The 21,268-nt window shown below is 41.9% G+C and overlaps 1 protein-coding gene across 3 annotated transcripts in view; it reads left to right on the top strand.

Moving 5' to 3' along the window:
* NNT (nicotinamide nucleotide transhydrogenase) overlaps positions 1 to 21,268 on the top strand; it is a 265,149-nt gene that overhangs the window by 89,789 nt on the left and 154,092 nt on the right. For all 3 annotated transcript variants that reach the window (XM_033931703.1, XM_033931712.1, XM_033931721.1), the window contains one exon: positions 14,813 to 14,974. In XM_033931703.1, the coding sequence (XP_033787594.1) occupies positions 14,813 to 14,974 (162 nt within the window). The remainder of the gene's footprint in view (positions 1 to 14,812; positions 14,975 to 21,268) is intronic.

Here is a 21,268-nt window from a genome sequence, read left to right as displayed (position 1 = left end):
ACAGGCCTAGAAGTACAATCGGCTGGGGAGAGTACAAAAACATTACAGAACAAGCAGTCGCACCAGCGTAGAACCTAATACTGGTACAGAAAGTACATGATATAAAATCGAAAAGACTAAAACAAGCAAGAAATGGGTGAGGCTACATAACAAAACCACCTCCCCAGTCCAAGAAAACAGCAACATGGAGCAGCAGACATCTCCCGCTTGTGCTCACATAGCTCCTCAACAGCCCAGTGCCCCCACTTGACCCCAGAAATTTTTTTTTGTTTAGAAGAATGTAGAACCTATCCCGAAGAAACCCCTATACAAGATACAGCACCCACACCAGCCACCACAGACCAATTGCACAACCATGCGCCCACCACACATTCATCCCAAACAAGCACACACCCCTACCGCCCCTCCCCATGGTGAGAGACTAGAGGCAACTGCAGGAACACCCTCCATAAAGCCAGGTAAGCCCTGACCTCGGAGCTGGTGGAATGAGCATGATAGCATAACTCAAACCATGCCAGCTCAGACATCTGAGTAAGCCAGCAGTTCAAGGGAATGGCCCTCTCCTGGGTCCATTATTGTAGAATCTTCCGTTTAACCGTGATATGGGTCAGATAATTAAAACGGCGCTGAGGTGCAGTGATGCCTTGTGCTTCCAACAGGATTTGATCGCCAAGTAGCCGTGTTTTGTAATCCCACTCCAGGTCTCGCTGCAAGACCAGATGAAGCTGCGCAAATGAAGAATTCCACAGAGTAAGTTCCGGACACTCCAAAAAGGAATGCAGAAACGTCCCGGGGGCCTGTTTGCATTTAGAACACAAAACGGTGTCCCAGAGACCCATACGCGCACCTCTTTCCCTAGTAATATAAACCCTGTGAAGAAGCTTGAATTGGGTCTCCTGCCAAGCCGTGGATTTCATAAAAGCATATAAAGTATGAAAGAGCTCCATGAAGGTATCAGGGGTGTAAGACGCAGCAAGGTCCCGATTCCACAAGTCCCGAAGAATATTTAATCGCCCCGAAGAGAGAGAGGAATGAATCACCCTATACCGCCCGGAAAGGGAACTCTGGGAAGCCGGTACACTAAGAAGAAACTCATCAAGAGGGCCACACTGCCCCGCCGTACCATACTGCGAATGGAGGCTCTGAAAATAATGACGAGCTTGTAGGTAAGCAAAAAATTGATGGCGAGGGATGGTCCACTGATCTTTGACTTGGAGAAAAGTAGAAAAGAACACCGTTTCCCGATCAATCAGATGGAGAAGAAGAAAAGCCCCCCTGGAAGCTCAACTCACGAACGGAGAACGACCCAGACCCGGAAGAAAATTGGGGTTACCCTGCAATTGTAAAAAAGGAGAAGCAGCAGGAGACAGGGTTTGCCGAGCACGCCACCAACACCAGGCCAAATGAAAAGGGCACAGAAACCTCAGTTTAGAGGGCAAAACACCTCTCTGTGTACGAGGTGTATGCAAAAGATTCAAAAATGTGAAAGGTGCACACCAACCAGTCATCCATCCAGTAGGGGTAAACCTAGCAGACCCCGTCACCCCCTCATGAATAAATCGCATAACACTGCCACATTATACGCATGAACATCAGGAAGGCCCAGACCCCCCTCCCTCTTGGAAAGAATTAACTTTGCATACGCAATGCGCGCCGATCGATGTTGCCAAAGAAAAGTAGTGAAAAGAGAACGGAGCTTGCGAATATCCCGTTGCAACACCCAGAAAGGCACCGCCTGTATAGGATACAACAATTTGGGCAGCAGTATTTTCTTAACCAATGCCGCCCTCCCCAGCAGGGACAACGGGAGATCTCTCCACGCGGCACAGAGAGCTCCAACTTTATCTATAGCTGCCAGCACGTTGTTGCGGTACATAACCCGAGGGTCCATGTGCAAGTATATTCCAAGATAACGCATCGGTTTACGCACTGGAGGGATCGGTAAAGCATCATGCCATGGCTCCCACTCCAGCCCCGACAAAGGTAGCAATTCAGATTTAGCACAATTCACCTTAAGACCGGATATGGTGCCAAACTCAGTCACCAATCGCAATGCCACCGGCAGATGACAGGGGAGCCTGGTCCAGAAAAAGCAAGATATCATCCGCATATAAAGCAATACGACACTCTGCGTTCCCTATCAGGATACCCCGAAGCTCAGGGCAAGAGCGAATTTTAATGGCTAAAGGTTCAATAGCCAAGACGAACAGCAGGGGCGAAAGGGAACATGCTTGGCGCGTTCCCCGACAAAGCTGAAAACAAGACAAAAGGCCACCATTGATGATAAGACGAGCCTGTGGTTCGATGTAAAGGCCCTGAGTCCATTGAAGGAAAGGCCCAGTTATCCCATACTGCGGTAAGACCCAAAAAAGATATTGCCAAGAGATACTATCAAAGGCCTTTTCCATATCTAGACCTGCTATTGCAGAAGTGCCACCGCCTCCCCTATGTTCATGCAGCGCCGCCAACACTTTAAGTAGATTCATGGAAGCATAGCGCTGAGGGACAAACCCCACCTGATCCTCCCTTATAAGCCGGGGCAAAAATAAATTCAACCGGGCTGCCAGAATAGCTGCTAAGAATTTGACATCTTGATTCAACAGGGAGATGGGACGATAGGATCTAACCTGAGCAGGATCCTTCCCTCGTTTAGGGAGCAGTGTTATGAGCTAAATTGCATCCAGGACCAGAGGACGTGGAAGCAAGGAAATTAAAATAGTTCTCCAAAGGTTGAGCAAGAAGATAGTGCAGAAGTTTGTAGTATTCCGGGCCAAACAAATCAGGTCCTGGCGACTTAGCAAGTTTCAGCTTCTTAATCCCCAGTCTAACTTCCTCCCCATATATAGGAGCATTCAGCCGCACTGGCTGGTCCTCAGAAAGCCGCGGAAGGTGAAGATTCCGGAAAAAATTATCCCTGTCCTCCTCAGTGAAGTCCCGCTTCGCATAAAGAGCTCTATAGAACGCTACAAATTGATCCCGAATGTGAACCTCCTGAGTAAAACAATCTCCCCTGGGGTTCTTGGCCATTCTAATAATCTGTCGTTTCCGATAGGGCCTCACCAATGCTGCAAGAAGTTTGCCCGCTTTGCCGCCCCATCGGTAAAGAGGAAATTTCTGATAGTAAATGTCTTGGTGTGCACGTTGGTCCAAAATCTCATTGATCTGGGTGCTAATAGACTTGATTTTTTGTCCCTCCAATCCATCGAGACTCACCCTATGTCTCCTCCGCAATGCGTCCAGCTACGCCGAAAGAATGAGAAGTCGGTCCCCCTGCTTTCCGTTTAGCAGATACATATTGAATGATATGACCCCTCAATACTGCTTTAGAGGCATCCCAGAACACCGCGGGATCCACATCTGAGGTGAGATTATGTGAAACATAATCCAGCCATCGGGCCCTTAAGAACATATGGAAATCCTTATCAGAATAGAGAGCCGTGGGAAACCTCCAAGACCTCTCCCCCGCTTGGTCGCTAATCCGCAAAGTGAGAACCACCGCCGAATGGTCCGAAAGAGAAGTATCATCAATAATGACCTTATCCACTCGCGAAAAGAGAGATTGCGAAACGAGGACATAGTCTAAGCGCGAATACGCCGTATGAGGGTTGGAGTAAAACGTGTACTCCCTGTCAAAGGGATGGAGAGTTCTCTACGTATCCACCACTGCAAGATGTTCACAGAGAAAATTCACCCCCCGTTGATGGTCCTGGGTGTGCAGCTTGGCAGGAGAGCAATCCAGAGTAGGTTCAGCTGGAACATTAAAATCCCCCCCCCAACAACCAATTGATAAGTAGGATATTGCGCTATAAGTCCTAAAAGGCCAGAATAAAATTTATGGCTATAAACATTCGGCGCATAAAGGTTACAAAATAGTAGCTGAAAGCCCCAGAGCTCTCCTAATGCAATAACATAACGACCCTCCTTATCCTGAATGGTTTTATGAATGAATGGTCTTATGAATGTGGAGAGGTAATTGTTTGTGAACAAGAATCGCCACTCCCCACTGTCTGCTATTATAAGCAGAGTATCTCACATCCCCCACCCAATCTCTACGCAGCTTCTCATGCTCAGCAGCGGACAAGTGGGTCTCTTGGAGAAACACCACATCAACATGGCGCTGTCAAAGCCAAGTGGGGATTTTCTTACGCTTCACAGGAGAGTGTATACCATCAACATTAAGTGTAGCTGTAATCAAGTTAACCATAACTACTAAGCAAAAAGAGCCACCACTGCACCCAAAAGGCGAAACAAATCAAGTAGACCAAAGAGCGGACCTCCCAGCTAGGTCCCACTCCAATAGATGACAACAGAAAAAAGGATAGCGCACCCGCAGCTCCTCCCTTCTGCAAGATGCCCCCCACCCTGCAGACCCCTTACACACTATCCAATCAACAACTACAACCATACTGCACACGCACATCCATGCACTCCCCCCACCCCTCCCTTCCCGGAAGTCCCCCCTAGGACATCCATAACCCTAGTTCCAAATAGAAACCACCCGCACTCACCTGTCCAGCACCCCTCCCGGACCCAAACAATGGAAAAACAGGGAGACAAGGGCGTTCTCCACCCCTCCGTGGGCCCCAAATACCACACAAGAGCCCTCACTCCAACCCAGAAAAGATACAAATGGGCAGAAGAAGACTATCTCAGCCTCCCAATGGAGAAGGGGAATGGTAAAATCACTCCACACCCCCCCCCAACTGCCCCAGGCATCATGCAGCCTATAAGAGCCTCCCGTCATCCCCCTAACCAGAACCCATACTGCCCGTCCCTATCCAGGCCCCAGCACTAAGACCCCACTGTAAAGGCCCCCACCCTCCCCCAGAACCAAAAGGACCCCGGAACCCAAAAGCCCCCTCCTCCCCACTGAGCAAAAGCACCCCTGGGGGCGGTGAAATGAAATGAAGAGAAGAAAACCAGCATCTATGGAAAAGGGCTTATGCATCAGAGCAGCGGGATCAGCAAATGCCGATGAAAATAAAATACCCTGCTGCTCCAACCGGGCGGTCCGACTGCCCGCAAGTCACTGAGAGACTAAAGAGTGCACAAATCCAGTAAGGTTAAAGAACATTCAACAAGCCCAAACTCCCCAAGGAAAAAGAACGTGCCCTACCTTACCCCTCCCCAAAGAGAAAAGACACAGCACAGGGCCGAAAGAAAGGGAACAGAGAAAGTATGCAGCCCAGCTGACATTCCCCCACCCCAACCACAAAACAGGCGCCCAGGAGAAACTCGGACTCACAGGAAGAGAAAGAGAGGAGAGGGGGAAGAAGTGCAAAAAAAGAAACAAAAAGCAAAGCCAGGAAAGCCCCCATCTGAAGGAGAGAGAAAAAGGGAGAGAAAGACAAGGAAGAGAATAACCAATACAATACAGCAGTAGCTAAAGGAACTAACAACCCCCCCCCCCAAAAACAACATGATAATAGAGTAGTCCCAAAGTTCGGCAAGCAGGACATAGCTGGTCCCAGGCACATAGGGACGGGCAGCAGTGAGGAATCAGCAGCGTGTAGTCAGAAAATTAGCTCGGCAGGCCTGCCAGGAAAACGCGGACCTCCTCTGGTGTTGTAAAGAGGAGAGCCTTGTTGTCGTGGTGTACCCGAAGTTTTGCTGGGTATTGCAAGGCGAAACGCAGGTGCCTTTGATGAAGTTGAGTGCAGTAAGGCGCCATGGCTCTCCGCTGCTCAACGACCCGAGGAGAGTTGTCTTGAAAGATCAGGATCCGCTAGCCTTCGTAGGAAAGGCTCCCTTTCGCCTTATAGCACGCCATAAGCTGGTGTTTGTCGACAAAGTTGAGAACTTTGGCTATAACTGGCCGCGATCGGCGTGCTCCCAATCGATGGACCCGCTCGATGAGCAAAGGGGTGTTTCCCGTCGCCATGCCGAGTTCTTTAGGCAGCCACGTGGACACCAACCGCCTCAACTCCAGATCTTTGAGTGACTCCGGCAAACCAATCAGCCTAATGTTATTCCAGCGGCTCCGGTTCTCCAGATCCTCCAGCCAGCAGAGTTTCTCCTCCATAGTATGGGCTCCTGCCTCCAGCACTCCCACATGATCCTCCTGCGCGGACACCCTGTCCTCCACCTGCTGCAGGCGTGCACCTTGCTGCTCCAGGGTGTCTTTGATCCCATCCATGGTGGACTGTAGGCGAGTCAGCTTGTCTGTTAGCAGAGTGGTGAGGTAAGATTTCAACTCCTCAATCGCATCCGCAGGGCCCGCGCAGGAGGTAGCGATGCCGCCATTTTTGCAGGGGTAGAAGGGCCTCTCGTAAACCTAGCAGGCTTCGAGGCTCGAGTCGGCATGCCGTAGAAATGCACCCAAAAGGAGGATAGGCAAGCAGCCTATGGAATACCCCGTATAGAACCACAGACTAGGGCCCTCGGAGCAATAGAAAAGAAAAATAACGCTGATTAACAATCACAAGGGTCAGGAGAGGTGCTGAAACACGTCTGCTCAGGTTGAGTGAATCACATGACCCTTCCCATTATACAATTTAAGCATAAAAATATCATCCAGTAATTCAAATTATGAGTATTCACTAAATAATCATTTTCCCCAAATTTAAAACCTAAAATAAAATCCCTCTTCCCTCCCAAACCCATCCTCCCATATCCCCAGGCCATCCCCTCCCATCCCTCCCAAATTAATAGTGAAAACTTGGAAACGCACATGTGAGATCCCGTGACGAGAAACTCCTTACAGGCAAAATTAGTATATCTCATTATTTAATTATAATAAGCTATCCAAATCTATAATATGAGTCATAAATTATATATGCTTAATCTAACTTTTAAATCCATCTTTTAAAATAATCTATTGATAATTGTAAACGCATAAATAGGATAAATAATAAAAAATCCATACTGACTAAAATAAAAATATCTTTGCGTATTGATATTATTAAATTATATCAATTTCCTACAAATATATAGATTTGATTCCTCACAAAATTAATATAACTCTTAGATGTTATTCTTATACCAATAAATCTAAAAATTATAATAAAAATACTTCCCAATTAATGAATTCCCCTCAATTAAATAATTTATCTATTCAATCATCTAGTTCATAAGGACTACATATCAAATCTACCCATCTTAAAATTTAATAATGCCTAATTAAATCCTTCTTTAATCTACTATATATAATTACCAATTAATAATAATTTAATAAATTAAACTATCATGCATTCATTTACCTCTACCAATATTTATTCTCCTAGGAAAGATCATATGTCATGAAATTGATAACCCTATAATAAATTATTTAACTCTTTAAACTATCTCATATAAATTGACTTTGACATATAATAAATAAAGATATATTATTTAAAAATAATTCTTAATTCATAGATGAAACTTCTTTCACTCCATTGAAGTCTGGTCTGGATAAGACTCTAAATATGAACCTTTCCCATGATACACATTCCTGTGCTAAGTTGCATTTTAAACGTAAAGTAAAAGAATATGAGAGAGAATTTTGAGATCAGGAAACAATTACATTTTATCCATATACGTTCTATCTTCGCTAAAACCCCTTTTTCCACGCTCAAGAAGATAAGACCTGTCCGAGGAAGCATTCAAATATTCACTGTATCTTGAGCTGCATCCAAAATATTATCTGGCAGAGTTTCTTATCTTGTTAAGCTTTAATTTTGAGTTCCGAATCCGTTTCATGCCATTTAAAGTCTTCTTAGTTCTTTAAAATGCCACCTTGTTACATAGTATACAGCTTTGTAGGAAACACCTTGAAGACCTCCTGCAGACTTAAAATGATGATCCTATCAGACTTCTTGTACTTCATCTGTCTGAGAAGAGTCTTTAGTACCATCAGTACATGAGAGGGCAGATCCTATTCATTTCAAATTCGCTAACACACATTCAACCTTGTATATCAATTTATGTATTATCCCATAGCCCAATGGTAACTTCATCAAAGATTTTAGCTATTTTGTAGCTGTTTTAGTGAATAGGAAATGTACTGCATTATTCAAATTGGTTGCTTCAGATCCTTTAGGAAGATGATTACATGTAGATATGAGCATGGGAAATACTACTACGGTGCTTTTTAATGTAAATGCCCCTAATTCGAATCAGAATTGAGTTTTTCAGGTCTCTACAACAATTGGTATTACCATTACCATTGGCTGCTTCTAATCTTGTAGTGGCCGGGAATTTTAACGCTGTTATGGATAAAAATCCTAGTAAAATTATGAAATCATTAGGATTGGATAATTTTGTACAGTCTTGTAATTTGAAAGATATATGGCAAATACTTTATTTTGATGGGCGGGAATTTTCTTTTTGTTCCCATGTTCACAAATCCTTTTCAAGGATAGACTACATTTTTGTTTTGGACCATCTAGTTCAACAGAAAACACAAGCCTCTATAGATCCAATTATTTTATCTGATCATGGAGGGGTGTGGGTTGAATTTAAAATTGTTGATCGTGATAATAGTAGACCTGTATGGAGATTTGATAATACATTGCTTGTGGATCCAAAATTTTGTCAAGATTTTCAATTAAAAATGAACAAATATTTTCAAATTAATAATATATAAGAAATCTCTATGGAAATCTTATTGGATACTTTTAAGGCAACCATGAGAGGACAAATTATTTCATTATTGGCATATATTAGGAAACAGGTTAAATTACAATATTCCAATTTGGAAAAAGAGATTAAGGTTTTGGAATCGAAATTGATTGATAAATGGGAGCACTCTACGTTACAAGCTCTTTTAAAAGCTAAATGTAAATATAATGAAATTTCTTCTAAATGGTTAGGAAAGATTTATTTTCTCAGCAAGCTTTGTATTATGGAAGCTCAAATAAGGCTGGAAGATTATTGACAAATTATCTCAAAGCAAAAAAAGAAGGACAAAAATAATTGTAATTAAAGATGAGAAAGGACATACTCTCAAGTTGGACCTATTTTGAAACAATTTCTAAATTTTTATAAAGTTCTTTATTCTTCTGAGCCTTATTTAGACAAAGAAAAAGATGGTTTAGAGTTTTTAAAATTATTAGAGGGACCTAAAATTCCTGAGTATATAAAAGGAAGGCTGGATAAGCCTATATCATTAAATGAATTGCAAACAGTGTTGAAATCCCTGAGAGCAGGATCCGCTCCAGGTGGCGATGGTTTTACAGTAGAGTTTTATAAATCATTTCAAAATACCCTATTGCCATATTTGTTAAATTTATATCAGGCCCAACTGAATAAAGGTTGCATTACAAGCACTATGGCAGAGTCATTAACTATAGTTTTGCCAAAGCCAAATAAAGATCCCACATTGGTTTCAAATTACAGGCCTATTTCTTTAATAAATGTAGATGAAAAACTTTTAGCTAAGACATTGGCTTTACACTTAGCCAAGGCTCTCCCTTTTATTATTGGTATGCACCAAACAGGGTTTGTTGCTCAGAGATATTCTAATAACACCAGATTGGCTTTTCTGGATGTTATATTTAACAAAAGCCATGAAAGAACTGGGCTTTTCTGTATCCTTGGATGCAGAGAAGGCCTTTGATCGTGTTGAATGGATCTTCATGTATCAAGCAATGGAATGGTTTGGCATAGGTTCAGGATTTATACAAATGATTCAAACCTTGTATAGCTCCCCTGCTACTAGATTGTATATTAATAATAATGTTTTGGAACGTTTTAGTTTACAGAGGGGGGTTAGGCAAGGTTGTCCCTTATCTCCTTTGCGTTTTGATATTGTATTAGAACCCTTGTTATTAGCTATTCAGCAAGTAAAGGAGATACAAGGAATTCCTTATTCAGAACGGGAATATAAGATCTCTGCTTATACAGATGATAAACTGCTTCATTTGAGAAATCCTGAAACAACCATTCCATGCTTACTTGAATTAATAGAGAAATTTGGAAAATTTGCAGGATATAAAATAAATTGGAGTAAATCAGAAGTTCTTCCACTTAATGTGCATTGTAGAAAAGGTTTGTTTACTCATTTTCCTTTCTATGGAAAGAGGATGAAATAAAATATTTAGGCATTTGGATTAAAAATACGCTGGAAGAAACAATGAAAGTGAATGAAAATTTTTTATTAAAGAAGGTAACAGAAATGTGTGAGCAATGGAATCCTTTACATCTATCTTGGTGGGGGAGAGTCCAAATGATTAAAATGATGATTTTGCCTGTGGTTTGTTATCAAATGGGTATGATACCAGGTTTTTTCCAGGGGTCTTTTTACAAAAAGTTAAATAGTATTCTTACAAAATTTATTTGGCTGGGTAAAATTGCTAGAATTGCTTTAGTGTCTTTACAAAAGCCAATTACAGAGGGAGGGGTAAATTTTCCCAATTTTTATAGGTATCATCAATCCTATATTATGTGCCAAGGTATGTATTGGGTCCTCCCAGAGCCCATTGAAAATATCCCAGATTGGTTGTGGTTGAAATGATGACTCATGTTTCCTCTGTGATTAAACCATGTTCTTAGTATCAAAATGCCTAGGATATATAAAAAAAACAGTAGTAGATACATGGAAAACCTTAAGATATGTGAATAATTAACATCTATTCCAATACATAAATCAACAAATCAAACTATACGGCTTAACTCCAAGATTCAAATTGGCAGATTTAAGGTCATCTGGAAGTATTGAGTGATGGCAGGTATACAGATTCTAGATGATGTTATATCTAATGGTAAGCTGCTTGATTTTTCACAGTTGCAATTAAAATTCGGTCTTGATAAATCACAAAGTTTTAGATGGTTACAACTGAAGCAGGCCATTCAGGCAGGGTTCCCTGAATGGAAAAATCTTAATAATCAATATAGTTTGGAGTTCTTATGCTTTCAGGTGGACTTCCTGGGACATCAGGCCGCACAATGGTATAAATTGATATCTGTCTTCGGGACATTTGGAGTATTGAGATTAAGCATCAAATTACTGCGTCTCAATGGCCACGAATTTGATCTTGAAGGATGAGATAAACAGTATCAGCATCTATGAGACAAACTTGGTTTTTTCTGCTACATAGAGCATTCTGGACCCTGTTTGTTTACAAAACTCTAAGTCTAATAGATGTTGGCATTGTCATCTCGAAGCAGGGGCTTTAGATCATCTATTATTCTATTGTCCATTCATTTTGGCTTTTTGGAAATCGATATGGGGCCAAATAAATTGTTTGTTAGAAAATCCAGTGGCTTTATCATATGATACTATATTATTTGGCATGTCAATGAGGGCAAAGAGTCAAATTTATTAAAAAAATAATAAGCTTTTACTTATTATGACAGGAGTCGCCATACAACAGATTACATTTCATTGGAAAAATTGGAGTAGATTTACAGTTTCTGGTGGAATTCTTTGTGTCATATATATAAAATGGAAAGAATATTAGCCACACAGAAAGGAATTTTTAATAAATTTCAGGAGGTTTGGGGACCATTAACAGAATATTATAATGAGTAGATAACATTTTTCCCTTAATAGTACAATTGCAAATGAGGGGATGGGGAGGGGGATTTCTAATCTTTTATTAAATGTTTAGATTAGTAGAAAAGAATATATTATATAATATACGTGATTGCATATGATATGGCAGGGAGGGGAGGGAGGGTTTAAATATTATTAATCTAAGTTGATAATGATAGAAAATCAAGTGATGTTTTTCAAGTTCAAATGTTATTTCCTGATGCACTTGTTGTAAGTTGTAAAAATGAATACAGAATAACCTCCCCCCCAAAAAAAACCCCCAGCTGCATTAACTGCTCTTACCACAATCTCTGTCAATGCGTTCTGGAACTTAACTATTCTCTGAGTGAAAAAATATTTCTTCCTATTGGTTTTAAAAGTATTTCCCTGTCACTTCGAGTGTCTCCTAGTCCTTATAATTTTTGATGGAGTAAAATTGATCTTCTTGTACCTGTTCTACACCACTCAGGATTTTGTAGACTTCAACCATATCTCCCCTCAGCCATTTGTTTTCCAAGCTGAAGAGCCCTAACCTCTTTAGTCTCCTCATATGAGAAGAGTTCCATATCCTTTATCTTCTTGGTCACTCTTCTTTGAACCTTTTCTAGTCCCACTGTATCTTCTTGAGATAAGGCGACCAGAATTGAATGCAATACTCAAGGTGAGGTTGCACCATGGATCATTAGGGGCATCATAACATTCTTAATCTTGTTAACCATCTCTTTTAAAAATAATTCCTAGCCTCTTGCTTGCTTTTTTGGCCACCGCCACACATTGGAATGAAGGTTTCATTGTATTGTCTACAGTGACACCCAAATCTTTTTCTTGGGTGCTGACCTTCAAGGTGTACCCTAGAATCTGATAACTATGATTTCAGTTATTTTTCCTGATGTGCATCACTTTGCATTTGTCCACATTAAATTTTCTCTGCCATTTGGACACTCAATCTTCCAAATTCCTAAGGTCTGCGTGCAAACCCTTTGATTAATCAGATATACCTCTCTGCCTTCAGGGTGTTGCCAGAAACACCTGGTTTATTGAATGCAGGTTTGTGCAATGCCAATGCTTAAAAGATTGCTCAGAAAGTGGTCAGAAAAGAACAGGAGCTCAATATCTAAGCTGCCATTTGGGTCGTAGTATCACTTCCCCCTTTACCAAATCCTTTTTTAAAGGAAGACATCATTGTAACTTTTTTTTCATGATGTTGTACAATTGAAAAGGAATGCACATTCTTACACACGAGTTTACTGGAGCATGTGGTAAAAACAGTATAGATAAGTTTTTACAAAAAGATTGGAAAAGTTTCTGGAGAAAAAAAAATCTATAAACCATAATTAAGAAAATTGAGAATAAATAAAAATTGAAAATATTCACTGCTTATTCCTTGAATGTATCTATACTTTGATATTCTTTTATGTACTTGAGACCTGGATTGGCTACTAATTAAAAGAGGATCCTGGGCTCATGGAATTTTCTGGTCTGACCCACTGGCAATTTATATTCTTAAGAAGTGACCCTGGGACTGTTTTTTCAGGTCATGATGGGATGGGTGTTAGACGTACAAGTGAGATCACAAATGCCACTTAACCAAATTGAAGAGAAGCACATTAACTTTTACTTTTAAGGACCAGAACTATGGGTCTACGACAGTTGGTAGGGCAACAGTTGGTAAGATCTTCCTTCCAATTTTTGTCCTACTGATTGTCTTCCTACCAATTGTTGTACCCAATTGTCCTACATCTACAATTGTCCTACCCTTTCAGAAATGTCAGAATTAAAAATCTAAATAATCCTTGACTTGCCATCAGCTGATCGTGGCAGAGGAATCCCCGATCCCTTGAGCCAGCAGGACTCCCTGAAACTGGAGCTTCGTGATGTCCTGCTGGCTCGGATGATTGAGGATTCCCATGCTGCAACCAGCAGGGAGATCCCCTGATTCCTCTCTCCCTCCCTCCCACCCACTGATTCCCCCCAGCCCCCCTCCTACCGAGCCCACAGCTCCTATACCTCTGACACACCTCTGACATTCTCACACCCCCGCTCTGTAACTTTCCACACTCCATTGACATTCCCCCCACACCCCCTATACCTTTCCATACACCCCTGACATTCCCCCAAACCCTCTTGTACCTTTGGATGAAAAATTGGCAGGAGGGGGATGCCTCTTCAAAATGGAGGCCCTTCCCCCTCCTGGTGTATCTTGGAATGCACTGGGAAGGGCCAATCAGGGCCTTAGCCATCTCCCAGTGCATCCCAAAATGCACTGTGAGAGGGAAGGGATGCCATTTTGAAGAGGTGGCCCTATTTGCAGGAGGGAGTGGGCATCCCTTCTACCGAATTTTTTTTTTTTTCCTCCCATTCAGAGGTACAGGGGTGTGTGGCAGGATGTCAGGTGTATATGGGGATGTCAGTGGGGAGGGGCTTGTGGAGGGTTATCAGGGGATGTTGGGATCGGTGGGAGAGAGGAATCGGGGCTTGGCGGGAGGGGGCTATCTTTAGAGTGGGACTGGGGGAGATCAGAGGGAGAGAGGAATCGGGTATCTCACTGCTGCTTCAGCTGATCGCAGTAGGGGAATCCCCAATCACCTGAGCTGGCAGACTCCCTGAAGCCCCGATTTCAGGGAGTCCTGTCAGATCAGCTGATTGGGGATTCCCCTGCTACCACCAGCTAGTGGCAATCTACAGACTAATTAGATTTTTTATTTTGACATTTTTGACAGGGTAGGACAGTTGGTGGATGTAGGACAATTGGGTATGACAATTGGTAGGGCAGAAATTGTTAGGAAGAACCTACCAATTGTCGTCCTACCAATTGTTAGATTCCCTAGTTCTGTATCTTATAGTTTTTGTCGGAAGGATTGATTTGATTTCCATTAAGATTTTTCCATTTCTTTAGGTTTGTTTTAAAAACTTTTCATCTAGTGTGTTTTGATTTACTGCTTTTGCATTGCTCTGTCTCTTAACTTCGTAATATGCAGTGTCACTACCCATTCACAGTAGTTCCGAGCATGCCAAAACTGATGTATGGCCCCCCCACTGTAACTTTTTCCTGCCTTACCAAAAATTGCCCAATCATATGTTTTATTTAATTTTTTTAGTTTAGTTGGCCATATTAAATATATGTATTTTATGCAGAAGTCCATTTGCTCCCTGCAGATCATTCCAGGCTTGGATTATTTTCATGGAATTGTTTTCATAATTTGTGAATATACCTTTCCAGATAAGGGGCCTAGATCTTTAAGATGTGAACTATTATTTTATTCATGTTTATGCTCTGCCTGTTAGAATGAACTGAGATTATTCTCTGGAATATTATCAAAACATCAATATTTACCTGAAATGTATATTTTCACCTGCCAGGTCTGACTGTTTTGTTAGGACTGGGCATTGCATCTCCCCATTCTGCCTTCACACAGATGGTGACAACATTTGGGTTGGCTGGGATTGTAGGATATCACACAGTTTGGGGTGTTACTCCTGCCCTTCACTCGCCTCTCATGTCAGTGACTAATGCTATCTCAGGTAAGTAACCTTTGTTTCTTATGAATATCTCTCTATGTAGCTCATTTGTTATATGCACCGGAATTGACTCTGGTAATGTTTTGGTTAGCCATAGCATAAGCATTTGATGAAGCCATACAGATAGTTTTCTTTTTCATTATGTAAATTTTAATATAAAACATCTTTAAATAAAAAAGGCTTAAAAATGTCCTTTAGTTGTTGGCTTTATACATGCTGTTCTTTAATTGATAAAATTATTTCCCTATTTCTATTGTTTAGTATAGCTTTTAGGTACATTTTCTTTAGGGAGATAGAGAATGATTTTATAGCTTGCTGTCAAATTATTTCAGTATTCTTGTCTTCCTTATATTAAAAAAACCAAACAACCTTTGAACAGTGTGCCCCATTTTATCTTGCTACTTTTCAAGTACTCTTGCCATTTTCATTCTGAACAAACTGAAGGCAACTGAGAAAGAAATGTCCTTTAGGCCCTAGTGTACTTTTTATTTTGGTTGTGATGATGTACTCAAAAATATTGTATATACTTGAAAATACCGAGATTTTGAGACCAAAAAAAAGTTGGCCCAAAAATGGGGATCTCAGTTTATATTCAGGTGAGTACTGACCTGCTCTCCTCTCAAACCTGTTTGCAGGCCTCCGCCTGGCCTGTTATGAGACCTGGTGTTCCAGCGGTGGCCGGGACAAGAAGGTACCCTCTTGCCTCTTATCCCAGCCCGATTCTAATTATTTTTATCTTCCTCCCGTCTTCCCCTTAAGTATCCTTAGTGGTCCAATGGTGAATCACAGCAGGAGTAATCTTCCTTCCCTCCTACCCGTACAGAGCCGCTAGCTGATTGGCTGCCAACTTACCTTCAATAACCCTTATCTCAGAGACATGATCTTGACAGGATTTAAGGGTAAACTAGATGCACATCTCCTTAAGAGTGGCATAGAGTGATACGGGTAAGGGTAAATTAGATGCACATCTCCCTTGAGACGCATACAGTGATATGGGGACTAAAACTGTGCCAGGGTAGACCTGGCGGGGCCTCCGCGTGTGTGGATAACCGGACTTGATGGACCCAGGGTCTGATCCGGAGATGGCAATTCTTATGTTCTTATGTTGACAGCTTTTTTAGCTCAGCAAAATCAGCCTTTAGAGTCTGTTATGGTTTAATGCAAAACAGTGTTTTAGGCTAGATTTAGTGTTTTAGGTTGCATTTCTGGGCATAATATCAGATTAGGGCACAAATAGCTGTTGAGGAAAGGCACTGGTGTTAATTTAATTCCCTATCGCCCACCCCAAGGCAGATCTTTTTGACTGATAGGCGCTTCAGCCAACCAGGAACAGGGCATTACTTTGGTAGGCTTTTTCTGCCCGTTAATCTTCCAGGTATAAGTACTTCTGCACCACAGTATGGCTGGGAAACATTGTATCACCAAAGCTGCTGCTCAGGTTACTACTTCTGTCTCTATGCAAACTGAAAATGTTACTCAGGCAGAGGGATGTAAAGGAACTGAGGTGGTGGCAAGACTGAGAAGCATCCGTGAGAATGAGGGGTACATCAATGAAATGGTTCGTGAGGCGTCAAAGATTTCCAGCAGTGGAGAAGAGGCTGTGCTGAGGGAAGATAGCTGGACTCGGATTACAAAACACTGCAAGATTGGCACTGTGATTCCCCCCGCCCTTGAACTGAAGAACAGGTATGCTGTCCTGGAGGTGGAAGAGAAGAGAGCATCCTAAGGAGAGGAAGGACCAAAGCTTGAAATCCAAAAAATGACTACTAGGAGGTGTAAGGTAGTGGTAGTTGGTGATTCCCTTCTGAGGGGTACAGAAGCATCCATCTGCCGACTAGACATGATGTCACGAGAGATATGCTGTCTGCCCGGTGCTAAAACCCAAGATGCTACGAGAGTTTGCAGAGACTCATCAAGCCTGATGACTATTATCTGATGCTGCTCATCCACATTGGCACTAACAATACTGCCAGGTACCCCTGCAAATGTACCAATAGTGACTTTGTGGCTCTGGGAGAAAAGGTGACGCAGTCAGGTGTGCAGGTGGTATATTCTCATCAATCCTACATGTTGAGGGTAAAGGCTAGGGCAGAGAAGCTCGCATCCTGGAGATAAATATGTAGCTACGTGGATGGTGTCGAGAGCGTTTTGGCTACCTGGACCATGGGATAATTTTCCAAGGACTGCTGAGCAGTGATGGTTTACATCTATCAAAGAAGGGAAGAAGTGTCTTCAGCAGCAGGCTGGCTAATCTACTGAAGAGGGCTATAAACTAGACATGGTGAAGCAGTGTGTTCAATGCTTCCGGGCAAATATAAACCCTCAGGTTTGTAAATCATTGAATACCTCTACATGGATAGGAAAAGAGGGCAATGTCTGGAAAGCAGTATATACTAATTCTCGCAGTATGGGAAACAAGATTCTGGATCTAGAAGCTGTGATGGGAAGAAGATGAATTGGATACATCATGTTTCCCTGAAAATAAGACACTGTCATATTAATTTTGGGCCCCAAAAAGGCACTAGATCTTATTTTCAGGGTAGGTCTTATTTTTTCATGTACAATGATCTCTCTCTTCCTCTCCTTCACCCCAATTCTTCCTGTTTCCTTTCTCTCTCCCACATGTGCAGCATCTTTCCTCCCCTGAGCACGACAGGAACTAGACAACTAGCAAATAACATCAGAAAAGCAATAGAGCAAGCTTTAAACTAAGTAGAAGAGGAAAGCTGACGTCGATGGTTTGGAAGACAGTATCCCGAGAAGATACTGAGTGGGAAAAATGCCTGGAAGACACAAATGGCATACAAAGGAGCTGAAAAACAACAACAAGGGAGCCAGACGAAGCGAGAGGAGGAGATACTACAAGGGGAAGTCAAAATGGAACAGGACAAAGGGAAGGAACAAGAGGAGGACATTAGGAACATACCACAAGGGGAAGAGAAAAGAGACAAAAATCAGGAGTTGGCAGGTCAGAAAGGGGACAGAAAGAAAAATGAAATGTAAGGGAAAATAACAAGGAAGAGAAAATACCAGGACTTGAACTGCATGTACACTAATGCAAGGAGCCTAAAAACCAAAATGGGGGAATTAGAAGTCATGGCCAAAAATGAGAGCCTAGACATCATAGGGATCGCGGAAACATAGTGGAACAAGGAAAATAAATGGGACATTGTGCTGCCAGGGTACAAGCTCTACCGAAGAGACAGAACACATCGGAAAGGAGGAGGAATAGCACTATACATTAAGGACACCATTCCCTCGACCAGTGTGGACGCAGCAGCGACCAATAACCAACTGGAATCACTATGGGTTAAAATACCAGGAATAAACGGAACCGAGATAAAGATGGGACTGTACTACCGTCCACCTGGGCAAACTGAAGCAAATGATACAGAAATGGAAGTCGAGTTGAGGCGGGAATGCAAGAACACTAACACCATAGTTATGGGAGATTTCAACTATCCCGGGATAGACTGGAGTCTTGGAATTCAAAATGTACAAAGGAAACGGAATTCCTGGAGGCTGTATGGGATTGCTTCATGGAACAACTTGTCAAGGAACCAACGAGAGGGTCAGCGATTCTGGATCTAATCCTCAACGGGCTGAAGGGGCCTGCAAAGGGAGTGGAAGTAGTGGGACCATTAGGTAACAGTGACCACAACATGATCCAATTCGAAGTGGAAGTAGGATTACCAAAGGGAAAGAGAACCAATGCAACAACGTTTAACTTCAAGAAAGGGAACTATGATGCCATGAGACAAATGGTGAGAAAAAACTCTCCAGTAGGGTCAGAACTGTTGAGGAATGCAAAGATCTACAAAGAGATCTGAACAAACTGAGCGAGTGGGCAGAAAGATGGCAGATGAGCTTCAATGTAGAGAAATGTAAAGTCTTGCATATAAGGAAAGGGAACCCGATGTACAGCTATAGATGGAGGGAGGGTACTGGGGGCAGGCAACCTAGAAAAAGACTTGGGGTATTAATTTGTATCACTGCGCAACCTGGCGTCCCAGGAAGTCCGTCTAAGAACTCTAAACCATTTTGATTATTAAGATTTTTCCATTCAGGGTTCCCTGCCTGAATGGTCCATTTATTATGGAATTTTGGAAATCAATTTGGAGTCAAATATATTGTTTATTAGAAAATCATGTGGCATTATCCTATGATACAATATTATTAGGCATGGAGATGAGAGCTAAGAGTCAAATATCCTCTACAAATAATAAATTATTGCTCATTTTGACAGGAGTTGCCATACAACAAATTACACTTAATTGGAAAAGTTTGACTAGATTGAACTTTAGTTTTTAGTGGAATTCAGTATGCCATATTTATAAAATGGAAAGAACATTAGCCATTCAAAAAGGGAACTTTAATAAATTTCAGGATGTGTGGAGGCCATTATCAGATTATTGTAAGGAATGAGTATATATTTTTCTTCCCTGATTAGTACAAATGGAAATTGGGCAGGGGGAGGGGGGTATTTATTATTGGAAAATGTTTTTATGAAATATAAAAGGATGGGAGGGTAGGGGATAAATTTAATTAGATTAATTGTAGAATTTCAAGTGATATATCTATGTTAAAATGTAAATACCAATGTTGATGTACTTGATGTAAGTTATAAAATGAATAAAGAATTATAAAAAAAAAAAAAGAAAGAGGGATTGGTAAATAAATTTATATTGGTGTGATATACAGGCCTCCTTCACAGACGGAAGTGGACAGAAATTTAATAGTAGACATTCAGAATATATCTAAAAAAGGGGAAGTTTTACTAATAAGTGATTTTAATATGTCGGATGCTGATTGGGGTATCCCTATTGCAGGGTCTTCAAGAAGTAGGGAGATTCTGTATTCTCTACAAGGAGAACTGTACCAGCAATTGGTAATGGAACCTACATGGGATGGGATCATACTGGACTTAGGGCTAGATTCACTAACCTTCATTGCGTTCCCGATCCGTGCAGGCCTGACAAATTCCCAAAACAAAAAAATTTAAATGAGGGTGATTGGAGGAATGCCCCCCTCCGACCGCACGGATCGCTAGTGTGTGATCCCGACGCATGCGCAGACCATCTGTAGATGGTCTGCGCATGTGTCTAAGAGCTGTCTGAGCCGCAACTTTTTTTTTTTTTTAACTTTTACTAGCCCAGTGAGCCCGTGGTTTTAACCCGCTTTAAACCTGCAGGTTAAAACCATGGGCTCGCAGTGCTGGAAAGGGCAGGAGAGATTAGGGGCAGAGCAGGGCGGCGATTCGAGGCAGATCAGGGCAGAGAGATAAATATTGTCGGGGCAGCAGAGAGCAGTGCGGCAATAGAGCTGGAGAGTCGGAAAGGACGTTTGACTGGTCCCCAGCAGTCGCTTCTTGTGTTGATTGACTAGCCCAGTTGGTTTGCAAGATTTCTTTAGTGAATCGAGTCCCTGCCTATTTTGCATGTCGTTCCCCCTCATTTGCATGCACGGATCGGATTCAGATTAGCAGAGAGGTAAGTGAATCGGGTCACAAAGGGGTCGCAAACCACTCGGTACACGATCGGTTTGCTTAGTGAATCTAGCCCTTAGTACTTGCAAACGAGTAAAGTGTTTCTGATGTTACAGTGGATGATCATCTGGCATCTAGTGATCACTGCATGGTATGGTTTAATATTAAGATAGGTTCTAGAGTTTAAAAAAAACTAACTTTGTTCGGATGGGGATTACGTCAAGGAATTGCTGTCTGGAAGGAGTGGAAATGCAGTGGGCAAAACTGAAAGGAGTAATTGTAAGGGTGACAAACCTTTTTATGAGGCAAGTAAGTAAAAGTAAGAAGAAAAGAAGGCCACTTTGGTTCTCAAAAGTAAAGATGAGAAGGTAAGGAATAAGAGGTTAGCTTTCATAAACTACAAAAGATCACAGAAAGCAAAGATGCAAATGGAAGAAAAAAATAGCTGACACGGTAAAACAGGGAGACAAGAGATATTTTACATATATTTGTGAAAGGAAGAAGTGCAAAAGTGGTATTGTGAGACTCAAGGTGAAGGGGAGAAATATGTAGAAGCTGATAAAGAAAAGGCTGAATTGCTTAACAAATATTTCTGTATTCATGGCTGAAGCGCCGGGAGTGGGACTGCAAAAGACAAACATGAATAGAGTTGGAAGAGTCATTAGACCCTGATCGATTTTCTGAGGGTTGTGTTTGTGATGAGCTAGCTAAAATAAAGGTAGACAAAGCGATGGAGCCGGATGGTGTACATCCGAGGGTGCTGAAGGAACTTAAGTTCTGGTGGCTCCATTGACTGACCTTTTCAATGAATC

The sequence above is a fragment of the Geotrypetes seraphini genome, chromosome 1 (genome assembly GCF_902459505.1).
Source record: "Geotrypetes seraphini chromosome 1, aGeoSer1.1, whole genome shotgun sequence".
In the NCBI taxonomy this organism is placed as follows: Eukaryota; Metazoa; Chordata; class Amphibia; order Gymnophiona; family Dermophiidae; genus Geotrypetes; species Geotrypetes seraphini.
The sequence above is the reverse complement of the archived record's forward strand: the minus strand, read 5'-3'. Positions and strand labels throughout refer to the sequence as shown.